This window comes from Sphaerodactylus townsendi, linkage group LG11, assembly GCF_021028975.2.
Source record: "Sphaerodactylus townsendi isolate TG3544 linkage group LG11, MPM_Stown_v2.3, whole genome shotgun sequence".
NCBI lineage: Eukaryota > Metazoa > Chordata > Lepidosauria > Squamata > Sphaerodactylidae > Sphaerodactylus > Sphaerodactylus townsendi.
This window is the reverse complement of record NC_059435.1, coordinates 71,245,590-71,261,932: the sequence shown is the minus strand read 5'-3', so window position 1 is coordinate 71,261,932 and position 16,343 is coordinate 71,245,590. Positions and strand designations below refer to the sequence as shown.

Sequence of the window (16,343 nt, the reverse complement as noted above, 5' to 3'; positions counted from 1 at the left end):
TAGTTATTACAGTTCATCAATTTATTACGCTTCCTTGTGCTGTGGCAAGTTATTGTTGGGGTTTGGCTAACTCGTTTCCTGTTTCCCTTCAAATCCAGCTATGCCAGAGCAACAGTCCCTTTAAGGTAGGGGATGGCCAACCTATGGTGCTCCAGATGTTCATGGACTACAATTCCCAACAGCCTCTACCAGCATGGCCATGCCAATTGGCCATGCTGCCATGGACTACAATTCCCATCAGCCTCTACCAGCATGGACCGTGCCAATTGGCCATGCTGGCAGGGGCTGCTGGGAATTGTAGTCCACGAACATCTGGAGCACCATAGGTTGGCCACCCCTGCTCTAAGGCTTTTGCACTGCTGTGCAGAAGCTCGCTGTGACTGAGCCGTCAGGGAGAGCTCCCCCTGCTGGGTGGCCACCTGACCTGCAAAGCACCGTTACGGTGCCGGCCTGATCATGTGTCCGCACGCCTTACAGGGAACATTGGTCCAGTGGCTGACTTATAAACTTACCAGGGTCAGCTAAAACAAAACGTATGTGTGTGTGACAAACACTTGGCAGGTCTGACAACCACATTGCTAGTTGTCTGAGTTTGGCTTGGTAAGCCACAAGTTGTGTAGGCCAGTTTCCGAATAACAACCATAGTAAACAGATCTAAAGACAGTATACGTGAGAGGGAGACAGGATAATGTGGAAATACATTTGAGTGACAACTTAGTTGGCATTGGCAACGTGCAAAAAAAAGGGTCGTAATGAACGGTTGGATCTTGCGAAACCCACAAGCGATTCATCTTGAGAGCACAAAATTACAGCGTTCGCATAATTTAATAATGGGAAACGCTCCCACGTCTCTACTGTGTCTGTTCAGTTGCAAAAAAAAGCAAAACAAAACCCAAGTCATTTTAAAAAAGGCTTTGCAGTTCCTTCGTCGCCAACTTTTGATGTGTATCAGAACTCCATGTGGTCACCTTGAGGAAAGAAGACAACGGAACGTGGATGGACCCGGCACCAGCCAGACAGAACACATTTGGTACTGAGTTCTACATCTCACGGTTCCATCTTGAATACAGAAATCAATGGTTCTGTGTACCACACTGCATCCAAAAGGGATTTTTATATATGTGCATGTTGTGTTAATAACACTTTTTTTCCCCATTTAGGCTCTTCCGTCGTCTATTGATTAACAAGGTTTATCATTCCAGGAATGAAAGCCAGAGAAGACAAACCCGCTGGTCGGATTTTGTGCTAACAGCTTGGACTTTTCCTCTTTTGTGTCTCCTTTCAGGTGTCTTTAGTAAGCCTCATAGCTAGTACCCTCGGATACTCGGAAATGGGTCCCATTAAATCCCTTAGGACCCTCAGAGCTCTGAGACCCTTAAGAGCACTGTCACGATTTGAAGGGATGAGGGTAAGATTCCATTACAAACAAAACAAAACAAAATATCCACAAGACCCATCATCAAAGCCCACCTGTCTATGAGCAGCATGTTATCAAGGCCATTGTTTGTTTGTTTGTTTGTTTGTTCATTCGTTCGTTCGTTTGTTCATTTATCTGTTCTAATTTTGCTGTGGATTCTTTTCAAGCAAGGCTGCCCATGAAATAATTGGCAGTGTCTAATACTTTAAAAGTAAGATGTACTTCCCCCCCACCCCCAATCTCCCCAACAAAATCATCTTCGTATTGTCGAAGGCTTTCACGGCCGGAATCACTGGAATGTTGTGGGGTTTCTGGGCTGTATGGCCGTGTTCCAGTAGCATTTTCTCCTGACGTTTCACCTGCATCTGTGGCTGACATCTTCAGATGCTCTGAAGATGCCAGCCACAGATGCAGGCAAAACGTCAGGAGAAAATGATACTGGAACAAGGCCATACAGTCCGGAAACCCCACATCACTCCCAAATCTTCTTGTTTGAAGGTATAACTTTAGCTTGGACTGACTCCCTGGTGGATTCCGTGAGGAGCAAATCCTGCCACATGCCTCGTCTTGCAGCGGTTTTCAAACAGATTTCAGGCAGAGGTGACTTCTGTCAGATAGCTGGGCCTCAGTGTACTATCAAAGGCTTTCACGGGCAGAATCAACCAACTGTTGTGGGTTTTCTGGGCTGCATGGCTGCGGTCCGGTAGGTTTTGCTCCTGACATTTTGCCCACATCGATGACTGGCATCTTCAGAGGCATGTCCTGGTAAGATGTGTTTTACGGTAAGAGAGCCACGGAGAGAAGCAAATCTTACTGAGACACGTTTCTGAAGATGCTGGCCATAGGTGCAGGCAAAACGTTAGGAACAATACCAGACTATGGCCCATGAGGGAAGGAAAGGAGAGGGCTTAACTCTTCCAACGCAGCATATGATTTCACCAATCAAAACTTACCTCTGCTTGTTGACACAACGTCATTATGAACCTTGGGAGAAAAAAAATGTCATACTTTGTCCTTTCAGGGATATTCATCTGGAATGCTAAGCCCACGGTCTCAAGCCCACTTGAGTTTCTGGCTCAAGTTCTTGCTGCCCGCCGCTGCTTGGAGTGGCAACAAAGGGTACATCTAAATTTTAAAATATGTAAACACCTTGGCATGGCAAGCATAATGACATTTCTTCCGGGTACAACCTGGAAGTACAACCTGGAAGTGACAAAAATGATATCTGACTATTCCTAAAACTATCCATTGTCATTTCTGGGTTATACTCAGAAGTGACATCATGGTGCTCATGACACGTCCCTCTTCCACCATGGCCCCACCCTCTCCCCTGGTTGCCGAGTGCGGCTGGCAGCCCTAGTAATTACCGGACAGAGAAGGAGTTACTTTCAATTGAGGAATCATAGGCTCATTCCGCACATGCAGAATAATGCATTTTCAAACTGCTTTCAGTACTCTTTGAAGCTGTGCAGAATAGCAAAATCCACTTGCAAACAGTTGTGAAAGTGGTTTGAAAATGCATTATTTTGCGTGTGCGGAAGGGGCCATAAAATTGGAAGAGTCCCCCAGGGCCATCCCCCAGGGCCATCCAGTCCAACCCCCTGCAATGCAGGAACACACAATCAAAGCACTCCTGACAGGTGGCCATCCAGCCTCTTTAAAAACCTTTGAAGAAGGAGACTCTACCACACTCCGAGGTGGTGCATTCCACTGTCGAACAGCCCTGACAGTCAGGAGGTTTTTCCTGATGTTTAGGTGAAATCTCTTTTCCTTCACCTTGAACATATGAGTCCTTGTCCTAGTCCAGTGATGGCGAACCTTTTTGAGACCGAGTGCCCAAATTGCAACCCAAACCCCAGTTATTTATCGCAAAGTGCCAACCCGGCAATTTAACCTGGATATGATTGTGGGGGATATGATTGAAGTCTATAAAACTATGCATGGGGTAGAAAATGTCGACAGAGAGAAATTTTTCTCTCTTTCTCACAATACTAGAACCAGGGGGCATCCATTGAAAATCCTAGGGGGAAGAATTAGGACTAATAAAAGGAAACACTTCTTCACGCAACGGGTGATTGGTGTTTGGTATATACTGCCACGGGAGGTGGTGATGGCCACTAACCTGGAGAGCTTTAAAAGGGGGTTGGACAGATTTCTGGAGGAGAAGTCGATCTCTGGCTACCAATCTTGATCCTCTTTGATCTGAGATTGCAAGTGCCTTAACAGTCCAGGTGCTCAGGAGCAATAGCCGCAGAAGCCCCTTGCTTTCACATCCTGCAATTGAGCTCCCAATGGCACCTGGTGGGCCACTGCGAGTAGCAGAGAGCTGGACTAGATGGAATCTGGTCTGATTCAGCTGGCTTGTTCTTATGTTCTTATATTCTTAACCTGAATGCTGTGGTTTTAGTTTAGAAAAAAACGGTTGGCTCCCTCTTCCTCTGCCCCACCCGCTCGAGCAGGGGCCATCCTGCCCTAGTCTTCAGCAAGTCTCACGTGCACCGCTCTGTGCCTCTCTAGATCTCTGCCTCCTCTGTGCCCCCACCCCCTCGGGCAGCAGCCACCCGGAGCACAGGCACCAGGCCCGCCAGCCGAGTCCTCCCTGCTCACCGCGGTGCGCGCACATTGTGCTCAGTGGCCCACGCCAGCCTAGATGTGTGTGTGTGTGGGGGTGATTTTCTGCCCCCCACATGATGAACTCTGTGTGCGCGTGCCCACAGAGAGTGCTCCGAGTGCCACCTCTGGCACCCGTGCCATAGGTTCGCCATCACTGTCCTAGTCTCTGGAGCAGCAGAAAACAAGCTTGCTCCCTCAAAGTCATGGCATCCTTTCAAATATCAATATGTGAGTAGATGAGTTAGCTTCCTTCTCTTCCCGAGGCTTGACTGCCCTCATATCTCTGTTATTTTTCCTCTCTAAAAAATACCAGAAGGATCCTTCCATGGTTCTTCCACCATTTGCGTCTAATTAGACCCCGGAGTCCATCCTTTTTTGGTGCTCCCCTTGAAGTTAGCATGTGGTCCATTTGTGTTTAAAAGGGAAGACCGGATGGAGCATTTTTTTCCCAAACATTCCCACGCAAGGCATGCGAGGATTAGCTGGCATGTGCGTCCCGTCATCCCTCATGTCTTGTCTTCTACCCTCTTTCATTTCATTCCACATGTTACTCATCTTTGCATAGTAAGTAGAAGCATGTTTGGACAAATTGCATGCCAACATCTCGAGCCATCAGCTGGACTAGCCACTTGGTGAACAGGGCTCTTTGCTCGTGACATTCCCTGCTCTGGGGAAAAGGTTTGTGGGAACACACACTATGTGTTAAGCAGGCTGCTTCAGATTGGGTGCCTAGAGTAAGGCCCTTTCTGCATGGGCCAATGAACCCGGGCTAACCACGGGATAAAACCCGTGTTAGGGGGGAACTTCGCATGAATGTCACTCATAATTTCCCGCCCAACCCGGGTTTTTCAAGAATTGCACTACCTGCGATTCTTTAGTTGTAATGTGGATTGTGGGCCGAGGCGGGAACCTGGTGGCTCAAGCCAAATAAACTCTTTGACCCCCAATAAACACATGACAACTTATTAGTGAGTAAAACAACTTGGCCATAGCCAGAGGTATTTATTGGTAAGACATTAATAGGAAGCAAAACTTGGCGCAGCATGGGGGGGAGATATCCTGATTATCAAAGGTAGCATATGGGAAAATGTACAGATGCTCAGTAAGATGTAGAGTAAGGCAGATTCTTGCTGCTACCAACTAGCCCTTTGCCCTGTGCCCTCTCCTTTATAGTGGCAAAGAGGGGTGGGGCATAGAGGGTGGGTGTGGCCTGGTGCAATTGGTCAAAGTAGCAAACCACCATCTGCCCATCACTCCTTATGTTGGGACTGCCCCCCCTGGTTGTTTCAGGCTAACTGAACAAAGGCCAAGTGGAGAGCCCCAGCCTTCAGCTGCAATTTGAACCCAGGACTCTCCTATTCCTAAAAGCTATCTGGCTTCCTCTTTGTCTCTCCACGTATAGAACCTTCCCTTCACTTTCTCTTCCAAGAATTTCCCGCAATGGCAGAATATGTTAGATTTTTTTTCCCCTTTCATATCAGACCTGGTAATTTAGCAGAGTGCTCAAAGACAATTGAGCACAGAAAAGCCCATCTAGTCTCTGGATGTGTCAGGAACAAAATTACTCGGAGCCTTTCGATGTGATTATAATTATGTCTTTAGCTGCCATGAGCCGCACTGCAGCCAGGGAGGGCGAGGTATTAAATGGAATAAAATTAAATTAAAAAATAAATATTCAAACTAATATACTTGATTTGTTATAGGAACTCGATTTCTGGATAGGATAAATAAATAAATATAGCTTCCTAATCTAGTCCAGTGCACCAGGATGGAGGGAGATATAGGACTTGCGTCCGGCCCTCTCTCCGTTCCAAAACGGAAAAGAAAAAAGCGCGAGAAGGAGCCGGGAGGAAGGATGTTTTCCTGGGGGCAGCAAACTATACATCAAAGGGATAACTTCAGAGCTGTAAAGAAAGGATGCACAGTGCTTTGACCCCTTTTTGACTTTCTAGACAAGTCCCCCTTTGAAGTCTGAGGTTAAGAGACAGCCAAAGTCCTTCACTTTCAACAAATATGCTTGTCTTTAAAAGCAAGGAAGTCTTACAAATACCTGCCCCAGGAACATCAAGATTTTGCTTTTAGTCGGTTTTAGCAACACCTAGTTATGACCTGGGGACCAAAACGCTTCCCATTATTTCCAGTTGATTTTATGCTCAAGAACGAACAAGGAGAAGCCAACTCCCTGAAGCGATGTGCTAAGTAGTTTTAGTGCCAAAGGTACGAAGGCAGCGAGTGAAAAAGATGGTAACCATTTATGGGTTCAAGGCAGATTAGGAGGCAAATAGTCTCATTCTCAAATGAATGGGAAAGCCGTGCTGAAGTTAATGGACCGTGTGGTGCTGAAATAGTTTAGAAATTGGAACTGAAGGTGAAGAGAATGGGATCCGAAGTAGATGTTTCCCTGACCTAAGTGGGTGGTACATTCACTTGTACTCTTCCTTCTTCCGCACATGCAGAATAATGCACTTTCAATCCACTTTCAATGCGCTTTGCAATTGGAGTTTACTGTGCGGAAGAGCAAAATCCACTTTCAAACAATTGTGAAAAGCAGATTGAATGTGCATTATTCTGCATGTGTGGAAGGGGCCTAACTCTGGATCCACACAATGACTGACCCAAAAATGTTCCTGTACAGTGTAACATTCACCCTTTGTTCACTGTATGTTCAAGATGGGGCATACATGTTTATCTTGGTGTGCAAATATGCCTGATTGTACACAATCAGATACATGAGCATACTGATGTTTTGTCAAAGGCTTTCATGGCCAGAATCACTAGGGTGCTGTGGATTTTCCGGGTTGTATGGCCGTGTTCCAGTAGCATTTTCTCCTGATGCTTCGCCTGCATCAAAATGCCAGCCGCAGGTGCAGGCGAAACGTCAAGAGAAAATGTTACTGGAACACGGCCATACAACCCGGAAAACCCACAACACCCATATTGATGTACATGCATACATTCTGCAACACACATTATATTGGATATGAAGGTGGGCTGTGCACGTGCCAGTCCGTGCAATATTTTCCACAGTGCATGCAATATTTTCAACACTTCACGGAGGAAACAAATTTACTAAATATTATGTGGAGCTTTAAGCACATAGTCTTCCTACAATATGGAGAAGGGGCCAACCAGAGTGTTGAACTGGTGGTTAACTGGTGGTTAACTGGTTGAACTGGTGCTTAAACCACATCAAATGCCTGGCAAAGCTCAGGTTGGAGAAACTGGGACTCAAGGGAAAAACATTCAAGCCAATCCTGAGTTGCACATAAGCACTTGTGCATTCTAACTGAAGAATGTCTAACATGTAACAAAAGCAAAGCAGTTGAACTCCTCTGCCGAACATGCTATCCAGAAGGATATAATTTCTGATGTTCCTCCACGTAAGTCGTTGACAATTCCAAACCCATATTGCAGTACTTAGGAAGAGAAGCAATCTTTTCCTCTCTTTGCCCCTTAAAATACCTTTAGAAAAAAAAGGTAGATAACTGAAAGTTATCAAAAAGAATATTCTGTACCTTTAAGGCTCAAGGACAGTGAAACACAGTTTCCTTAAATAATGCTTAACAAACACATAGGTATTATTACCTTACTAAGTACACAGTATTGTTAAGGTGACCAGATGGTCACCTTTGTGATTCGGGACAAGGGGGGGAAGTGGCTGTGACAGGGCGGCAAACGGCAAGCCCCAGAAGGCCGTGCACTCCTGTGGCCGTGCGTGCAGGAGGCTGCCACACTGCCTTGCGTTCCAGAAGGCAGTGCGGTAGCCTCCCAAAAATCGGGACAATTTGAAGAACCCGCGGGACGCGGGACAAATTGTTTAAAGGCGGGACTGTCCCGCCAAAAGCGGGATGTCTGGTCAGCCTAAGTATTGTGTACTTACCTTATATCCATGTAAAGAGAGTTTTTTGTTTGAGTTATATCATTGTAAGGGCATAAAAATTATTACTATAGTAAAAAAGTGAAGGTAGTAACACCTATGCGTTTGTTAAGCGTTATTTAAGGAAACTGTGTTTCACAGTCCTTGAGCCTTGAAGATACAGAATATTCTTTTTGATAACCTTAACATTCCTCGGCTGCACCTCAAAACAGAAGTCAAATAGGTGCAAAAAAACTGCTGCTTCACTGCAGGGAATCAATATGTTTCCCAAGTTGTTTGCCTTCCACCGTTTTCTCTCAACCCCATCCCCCACACAGGAGGGAAAATCGGGGCTGGAGGAGAACAGGTCTTTTATCCTTTATTTATTTATTTATCATTTAATAATATAATTTATAATTTATTATAAATTATTATAAATTATATTATTAATATAATTTATTAATAAATAATACACTGGTCCAGTAGAAGAGGGAAGATCTTTTTAGAGTTCCATCAGTTGAAATGAAGACAGGAAGTACCATTATCAAATAAATTTCCATCAGCCCTACTGGTCTCTAGATAAATCTTAGGTTTGTATCACAGCCTTCCTGACAAATCACATGTCCCGTTTTTTCTGAACATCCACTGGCTAGCACTGACGAGGCCCAAATCCATTGGCATCCAAGGGAATGAGGCCAGAGCACGATACCTCCGGGGAACATTCGGCTGTCCATAATCTGTCCGGATAAAGGCTCCATGTTTTGTTCCAAGTGTTTGTGTCTTGTCATCTATGTGAGTTTTTGCAAGAGCTCGAGGCTGAAAAGGAGGAAAGGAATGCATGGCCTGAATTAACCTTCGGCATTGGTCTTAGCTTTGCATGATTGTCTCCGGATTCCGTGCATGCTCCCGATTCCTCACCTTGAAAACCACCCTTTTTACATTTTAAATTCCCTTTGGGTGCATTTGCAGTAGATCTGGGACAGCTCAGAAGGACCTTGAACACAAGCCTCACGCTGCAAAAGACCAAATGTGCGTGCGTGCGTGCGTGCGTGCGTGCGTGCGTGCGTGCGTGCGTGCGTGCGTGCGTGCGTGCGTGCGTGCGTGCGTGTTTCCCCGTCTAAGATTTCACTTTGGTCAGTATTCAAACAGGCAGTTGTTTTTCAATTTTGCTTGGGATGACAGTATATTCATCCAGTCAGCGAAAATGCCGTCAACAGTGTAGACGAGAGAAGAGACAGTTTGGGAGCACTTGGGACTTTAGGCCAAAAGGCTTCCAAGGGCACTCAGACGCATAAACCACATATTTCTGTTTACCGGGGGGTGACAGGAAAAGGCATGGGCTGAGACCTGCGTACCAATCGCAGTGTATGCTGCCATCAAGTCGCAGCCAATTTGCAGTGCCTCTATAGGGTTTTCAAGGCAAGAGATGGACAGAGGTGGTTTTCCATTGGCTAGTTCTGCATAGTAATCCTAAATTCCTCCGGTGACCTCCCATCCAAGCCCTCAACCAGGGCTGGCACGGCTTACTTTCCGAGATCTGGCAAGATCAGGCTAGCCTGGGCCATCCAGCTCAGAGTGCGTGCGCATACATCCATATTTCCCCCTCACCTCTTTCCAGACGCCTTGTGAGGTCAATGGGGGCTGAGAAAGTTCTGAGAGAACTGTGACTAGCCCAAGGTCACCCAGCAGGCTTCATGTGGAGGAGTTCTCCAGATTAGAGTTCACTTACTCTTAACCAGGAGAAGAAAAGAGCTTGGATTTATGCCCTGCTTTTCTCTCCTGTAAGAAGTCTCCAAGCAGCTTACAAACTCCTTCCCTTCCTCTTCTCGCAACAGACGCTTTGTGAGCTAGGTGCGACTGAGAGTTCAGAGAGCAGGCTTCAAGTGGAGGAGGGGGGAAACAAATCCAGCTCACCAGATAAGAGTCCGCCACTCATGTAGAGGAGTGGGAAATGAACGCCAGCTCTACAGATCAGAGTCCAACACTCTTAACCGCTATACTGCGCTGCCTGTCTGTGTATTAGTTAGATCAATGCAAAGGGCATGTGGTTCTCTTTGACGTGACCTGTAGAGTAATTCCCAGCCTCACTTTGGCCCATTCCCTGCCCTATAACCATCTGCTTTGCAGTTGGGGTTGACTGTTTCAATTTGGGGCATTCTGGAGCCGCATAGGAGCAGCAGTGGCGTAGGAGATTAAGAGCTCGTGTATCTAATCTGGAGGAACCGGGTTTGATTCCCAGCTCTGCCGCCTGAGCTGTGGAGGCTTATCTGGGTAATTCAGATTAGCCTGTGCACTCCCACACACGCCAGCTGGGTGACCTTGGGCTAGTCACAGCTTCTCGGAGCTCTCTCAGCCCCACCTACCTCACAGGGTGTTTGTTGTGAGGGGGGAAGGGCAAGGAGATTGTAAGCCCCTTTGAGTCTCCTACAGGAGAGTAAGGGGGGATATAAATCCAAACTCTTCTTCTTCTTCTTCATCTTCACTCCACAGCCACCTCATTCCTGGTCTCACTTAGAATATTTTGTCCCACAATACTAATTCCTCTGATTTCATTCCAACCCTGTCTAACCCCCACTCAGCAAACACCATTAAAGAATGCACTCAGAAACAACAATGGGAACAAGCAATCAAAAATTGACCATTGGAATGAAACAAATGACGTTTAACCAAAAAAAACCCGAATACATTGTTCTCATTCTTTGAAGGTGTCAAGATTTTGGAGCAGTTGCATAATTTTGTGTTTGTTTTTTTCCATGTACCAAAGTAAACAATGGCCTTTTTTGGATGTCCTTTTGACCTTCTGCCCCCCCCCCTCCTTACAGATGTCACAAATTTAATAGCGGAATGAATGTTGTATTATTGGCTTGTTAGAAGGCTGGACCCCAGCCTGACAGCAAATATTGACATTTTCTACAATTCACAGTTGAAACGTTTTTTTAAAAAGCAACTGTGCTGCTTGATGTTTGAAACATAAATGGCAGGTGAAGAACAGGAGTAAGACCATGCCCTAAAAGCAGAAGGGCATGGATCTTCAAGACAACACATCCGTAAGCGGCGAAAGCCGACAGCACAATTCCCGGGTCCTCTGTAGCAGAGCCGTGGAGCAGCTGGTGTGGTTTCCGGCAACACTGCAACTACAGAAGATCTAACAAGCCTTTAATACGTTTTAAGACAATCAAAACAATCCAGGAATTGTTTGTCAGCAAAATTTAAAAAAAAACCCTGATGTCAGCAAAATTTTAAAAAAAACCCTGATGAAATGCCCAAGTCTCATTTCATTGTTTTTGATGTGGCTTTCAGTGTGACCAAGGAAGAACCCAGATTCTCATAGGTGAATGTCTTGGTGCCAAAAAGGATCTTTGGATTCAGGACTGCTATTCTCCTGAAAACCACCAGACACTTTACCTTTTTCACACTTTTAATCCTCTTTCCTTCTCAACAGCCTCTTGGGTGTTGATTTTTGTTCACATTTCTTTGCACAACCTTTGAGGTGAAGGGAACAGAGATGACCTCTGAGTGTCCCGTATCCAATCAGACCTGGCTATGCGATGACACCGCGAAGCCAATTCAGAGTCAGGGCGAGGCTTCCTGCCCTCATTCTGAATGTTGCTGGCTCCTCCAGGTTATTTCTGAAGTGGCCACACGTTTCGCAGGAGGCAAATTTCTTCGCAGCACAGGTCTCCTGCGTGGACTCGGCCATGGTCCTGACTAACTTTTTCTGGATTGTACCCCACATTTTTAATATGTTGTTCTGCATGCCTGAATCCCCTCCGTAATGTATACCATGGTTCAAAAGGTTGAGTGATGTATCCATCGTTTGGTTGTCCTCTTGTCTGTTGCAATGCATGTTGACATTACTGAACATTTCAAGTCGGAGTCGAGAACAGACATGCTGCTCCGCGATCCATTGCCATTGCTTTAGAGCCGTATTGTAAGCGTGACTTTTCTTCCCATGACGGTGTTACCTTGAAATGCATCTATTGGCCTCAAACCCTCAGATTAAACTGATGTCGTTCCCCCCCGCCCAAATACGGGGCTTGCACCCAGGACCTCAGAGGAGTCTTAACTTCACAGTATTATTTTGCATGCTTGCTTCGAACGTGTTACATTGCTTACAGAATCTGCTCAGGGCCAAAGGAAAAGATACACGTGTAGATACTGATATGTAGCAGGTGGATATATGCAGTATGTGAAGGTAAAAACAAAATGAAAGCAGTAACTGAATAGTACCAGGCCTGCTTCAGAGCCTTATTAAATGGTGGTCAAGCTCTCAGCCTAGAGGACAGGTGGGTGCCTCTCCCCTCTCTCTTGCACCTGAAGCCATGTGTGTGGTGGAAGTCTGTGGGCACAGTGGTGTAGGTGGTCCCCTGTGAGCAGAAGTGGCGTAGGAGGTTAAGAGCTCGTGTATCTAATCTGGAGGAACCGGGTTTGATTCCCAGCTCTGCCGCCTGAGCTGTGGAGGCTTGTCTGGGGAATTCAGATTAGCCTGTACACTCCCACAAACGCCAGCTGGGTGACCTTGGGCTAGTCACAGCTTCTTGGAGCTCTCTCAGCCCCACCTACCTCACAGGGTGTTTGTTGTGAGGGGGGAAGGGCAAGGCGATTGTAAGCCCCTTTGAGTCTCCTACAGGAGAGAAAGGGGGGATATAAATCCAAAACTCTTCTTCTTTCCACTCACATAAGTTGGGGGGAGAAGATCTTGCCAGCTGGGCTACCATGCCAATGGGCCACTGAATGCAACACCTGCTTTTCCCTTCAGAAGAGAAAGATTCGAGTCCAGGTTGCACCTTCAAGACCCCCAAGACTTCCAGGATATACACTTTTGAGAGTCAACGCTCCCTTCGTGAGAGTTGTGTTTCTTGAAAGCTTCATCTTCTTGGCCTCGAAGGTGCAACCAGACTCAAAACTTACCTCAGACCAACATGGCTGCCCCACCAGAAAATATGTCTTTAGGTTAGTGGTGAACGGGCTCTGCCTGCTGCTCCCTCACGTGACTGGGCAATTCCGTAGGCAATTATTGGATCTGGACCAAAGGTATCCCACATTGACTCCCATGCATTTCAATGCCCCGCTGATTTATAATCAGTGGTGCCACCAGTTGCCGTCCTAATGGCAAGATCGTATTTTGGTTGCAGATGATATTGAGATTCGGAGTACGTCCCTTCAGTTTAAAAAAAATCAGCAAAAAGGAAAATAGTTCTAAGTCCACCAACTCCTCGTTTTTAATTCAGGCAGTTCATGATGATTGGTGTTAGCAGAACCGTTGTGGACTTAGTCCCAAGTTCATACAAGTCTGGAATTCAGAAACAAAGGCTGTTTCCGTACGGCCACGCTCGGGGGGTGCATTGGCGTATATGACGCCGACACACATCCCTGGGACCATTCACACGAACAGTCCCGGTAGGGGCAGGGAAGACGGCGCAGCCTGCGCGGAGCCTGTGCCGTCGCCCAAACGCCTTATGTCCCTCCGACCTTCTGGCACGTCGCCCAGGCCAGGGGACACGCCCCCTACCCTGCACGACAGCTCTGGAGTCGCAGGGCAGGGGGCGTGTCCCCTGGCCTGGGCGACGCGCCGGAAGGTCGGAGGGACAGTAAGGCTTTCAGGAAAAGGGGGGGATGGTGCCTTCCAGCTGCTGCCGTGCGGAAGCCGTTGTTTCCGAAAAACCTCGCTCAGGGAGCAAGGTTCAGAAACAATGGCTTTGCACCATTCGGGGGCACTGCAGCAGTAGTGGCCGTGCGAACCCCTCCCCAGGGACGCTGTTTTTTGCGTCCCTGGGGCGCTGTATTCTGCCCGTGCGGAAACAGCCAAACATGAATTTTCAGTGCTACAAAGAGTGGGCACGGATGCTTGTCTCAATAGCTATGACTGTGAAACACATGAAATTGGTTCAACAAAAATATTCCGTTGTGCTCATGGCCCTATGCAAGAAAGATTAGAATCAAATTCACAAGAACAAGAGAACCGCCCTTTTTTTTAAAGGAAAGGCAGAGATGCACATTTTAAAAAATGTGTGAGATTTTCGCCATCGAGTCACACTGACTTCCAGCAACCCCCTGGAGTTTTTTAAGGCAAGAAGACGCTTGGAGGTGGTTTGCCATTACCTGCCTCCACGTGGGCTGAGAGAGTTCTGAGAGAACTGTGACTGGTGCAAGTCACCCAGCAGGCTTCATGTGAAGGAGTGAGGAATCAGATCTCCAGATTAGAGTCCCCTGCTCTCAACCACGACACCATCCCGGCTCTCTTAAAAAGTAGCACCGGTTAACATCCATAAAAGGTCCCAGCCAGCCTTCAGACTTCCTTCCTGGTCATTCCAAAGCTGAAGGAATAGCTTTTGCTTGGGATTTCAGAGCTCCTGAGACACCAAGGGCAATACAGGTGAGATGTTCACCTCTTTATGCTCCCTTGTGCAAAAGTGCCTTGCGAATTAAAAAAGAAAACATTTCAAGATAAACAGTTCAGTCTTCGGCGTCTAGCTATTGTGCTGGTTTTCTGGTTCCAGGGAATTATGAAAGCTGGAGTATCTTTGAACAATGTTAGGAGCAGCAGTGGCGTAGGAGGTTAAGAGCTCGTGTATCTAATCTGGAGGAACTGGGTTTGATTCCCAGCTCTGCCGCCTGAGCTGTGGAGGCTTATCTGGGGAATTCAGATTAGCCTGTACACTCCCACACACACCAGCTGGGTGACCCTGGGCTAGTCACAGCTTCTCGGAGCTCTCTCAGCCCCACCTACCTCACAGGGTGTTTGTTGCGAGGGGGGAAGGGCAAGGAGATTGTAAGCCCCTTTGAGTGTCCTGCAGGAGAGAAAGGGGGATATAAATCCAAACTCCTCATCTTCTCCTTCTCCTTCTCCTTCTCCTTCTCCTTCTTCTTCTTCTTCTTCTTCTTCTTCTTCTTCTTCTTCTTCTTCTTCTTCTTCTTCTTCTTCTTCTTCTTCTTCTTCTTCTTCTTCTTCTTCTTCTTACCAGCTCCAGTTTGGGAAACACCTGGACATTTCTGGGGAAGGGCAAGGAGATTGTAAGCCCCTTTGAGTCTCCTGCAGGAGAAAAAGGGGGATATAAATTCAAACTCTTCTTCTTCTTCTTCTTAACCAGCTCGCCTGGAGTCTGATCTCGGTGTGGGCATATTGGAACTCTGAAGTTTACATATAGAAGAAGAGTTTGGATTTATACCCCACCTTTCTCTCCTGTAAGGAGACTCAGGGTGGCTTACAAGCTCCTTTCCCTTCCTCTCCCCACAACAGACACCTTGTGAGGTGGGTGGGGCTAAGAGAGTTCTGAGAGAACTGTGACTAGCCCAAGGTCACCCAGCAGGGACGTAGGTGTGCGGAAACACATCTGGTTCACCAGGTAAGCCTCTGCCACTCAGGTGGGGGAGTGGGGAACCAAACCCAGTTCTCCAGATTAGAATCCACCAGCTCTTAACCACTACACCATGCCAGCTGTCAGAGGCTTCGTAGCCTAAGTATAGTATTTAGCGGTGGTGGTCCGCCAAATTATTTCAGGCCGTTGGCCACTACCCGTGTGAACGTGCCCTTCTGCAAAGTCCTGGCCTCGTCTTGCGTAGTAGGTCGAGTAGGCAGTTTGGCACTGTGGCTGACAGTAACTGCATGCTTTCTTCTCATTCGTCAAAGGTGGTGGTCAATGCCTTGGTAGGCGCCATCCCTTCTATCATGAACGTTCTGCTTGTCTGCCTCATTTTTTGGCTCATCTTCAGCATTATGGGAGTCAACCTGTTTGCTGGGAAATTTGGGAAGTGCATTAACAAGACGGAGAGCGACCTGCCGCTGGACCAGGCCGTGGTCAACAACATGAGCGAGTGTCAGAACCTGAACGAGACAGGAGAGTTGTACTGGACCAAAGTGAAAGTCAACTTTGATAATGTCGGAGCAGGCTACCTGGCTCTTCTGCAGGTGGTAAGTTCAGTTGTCCTTAATATCATCTCTGGGTCACTGGGAGGGAAAGTTGCACATGGGAAACATGAGCTACTCAGGTCTAACAGTTAAACTGGCGAAAGTGGACACGGGAGACCTCAGCTTCAATTCCTGTTCAACATAGCATAGCAAGCCTTTATTGGCATAGACAACAGTACAACAATAATTAAAAAATGGATTAAAAAGCATATACAATACAGGAAATAAATGTTAGGTCGAAGGAAATCTACTAGCGTTTAGTAATTTCCAGGAGAAAGTCTGCCACTATCCTACAGAGAGAAGGATCAGGATTGTCCAACAAGTAGTGTAATCTAATTAAATCGGGGAGATCTGGTAAATGTAAAGGAGTAAGATTCACATACTTGAATCTGATTTCCTTGAATTCCTGTTCAACCATGCAGCTCACTGTGCGTCTTTAGGCCAATCACATTATTTCTCAGTCTGATCTATCCCACAGAGTGGCTGTGAGGATAAAATTGGGGAGGGGGAGCCATGTTTATTCTCCCAGGCTCCTTAGGGAAAGCAGC

General features: G+C 46.8%; 1 protein-coding gene across 2 annotated transcripts in view; it reads left to right on the top strand.

The window, feature by feature from the left end:
• The window catches only part of LOC125440723 (sodium channel protein type 5 subunit alpha-like), a 395,791-nt gene that overhangs the window by 358,090 nt on the left and 21,358 nt on the right, over positions 1-16,343 (top strand). The window contains exons 21-22 of one of the 2 annotated variants that reach the window (XM_048510652.1): positions 1,286-1,408; positions 15,517-15,798. In XM_048510652.1, coding sequence (XP_048366609.1) covers positions 1,286-1,408; positions 15,517-15,798 — 405 coding nt within the window. The remainder of the gene's footprint in view (positions 1-1,285; positions 1,409-15,516; positions 15,799-16,343) is intronic. The other variant, XM_048510653.1, reaches the window with a different exon arrangement.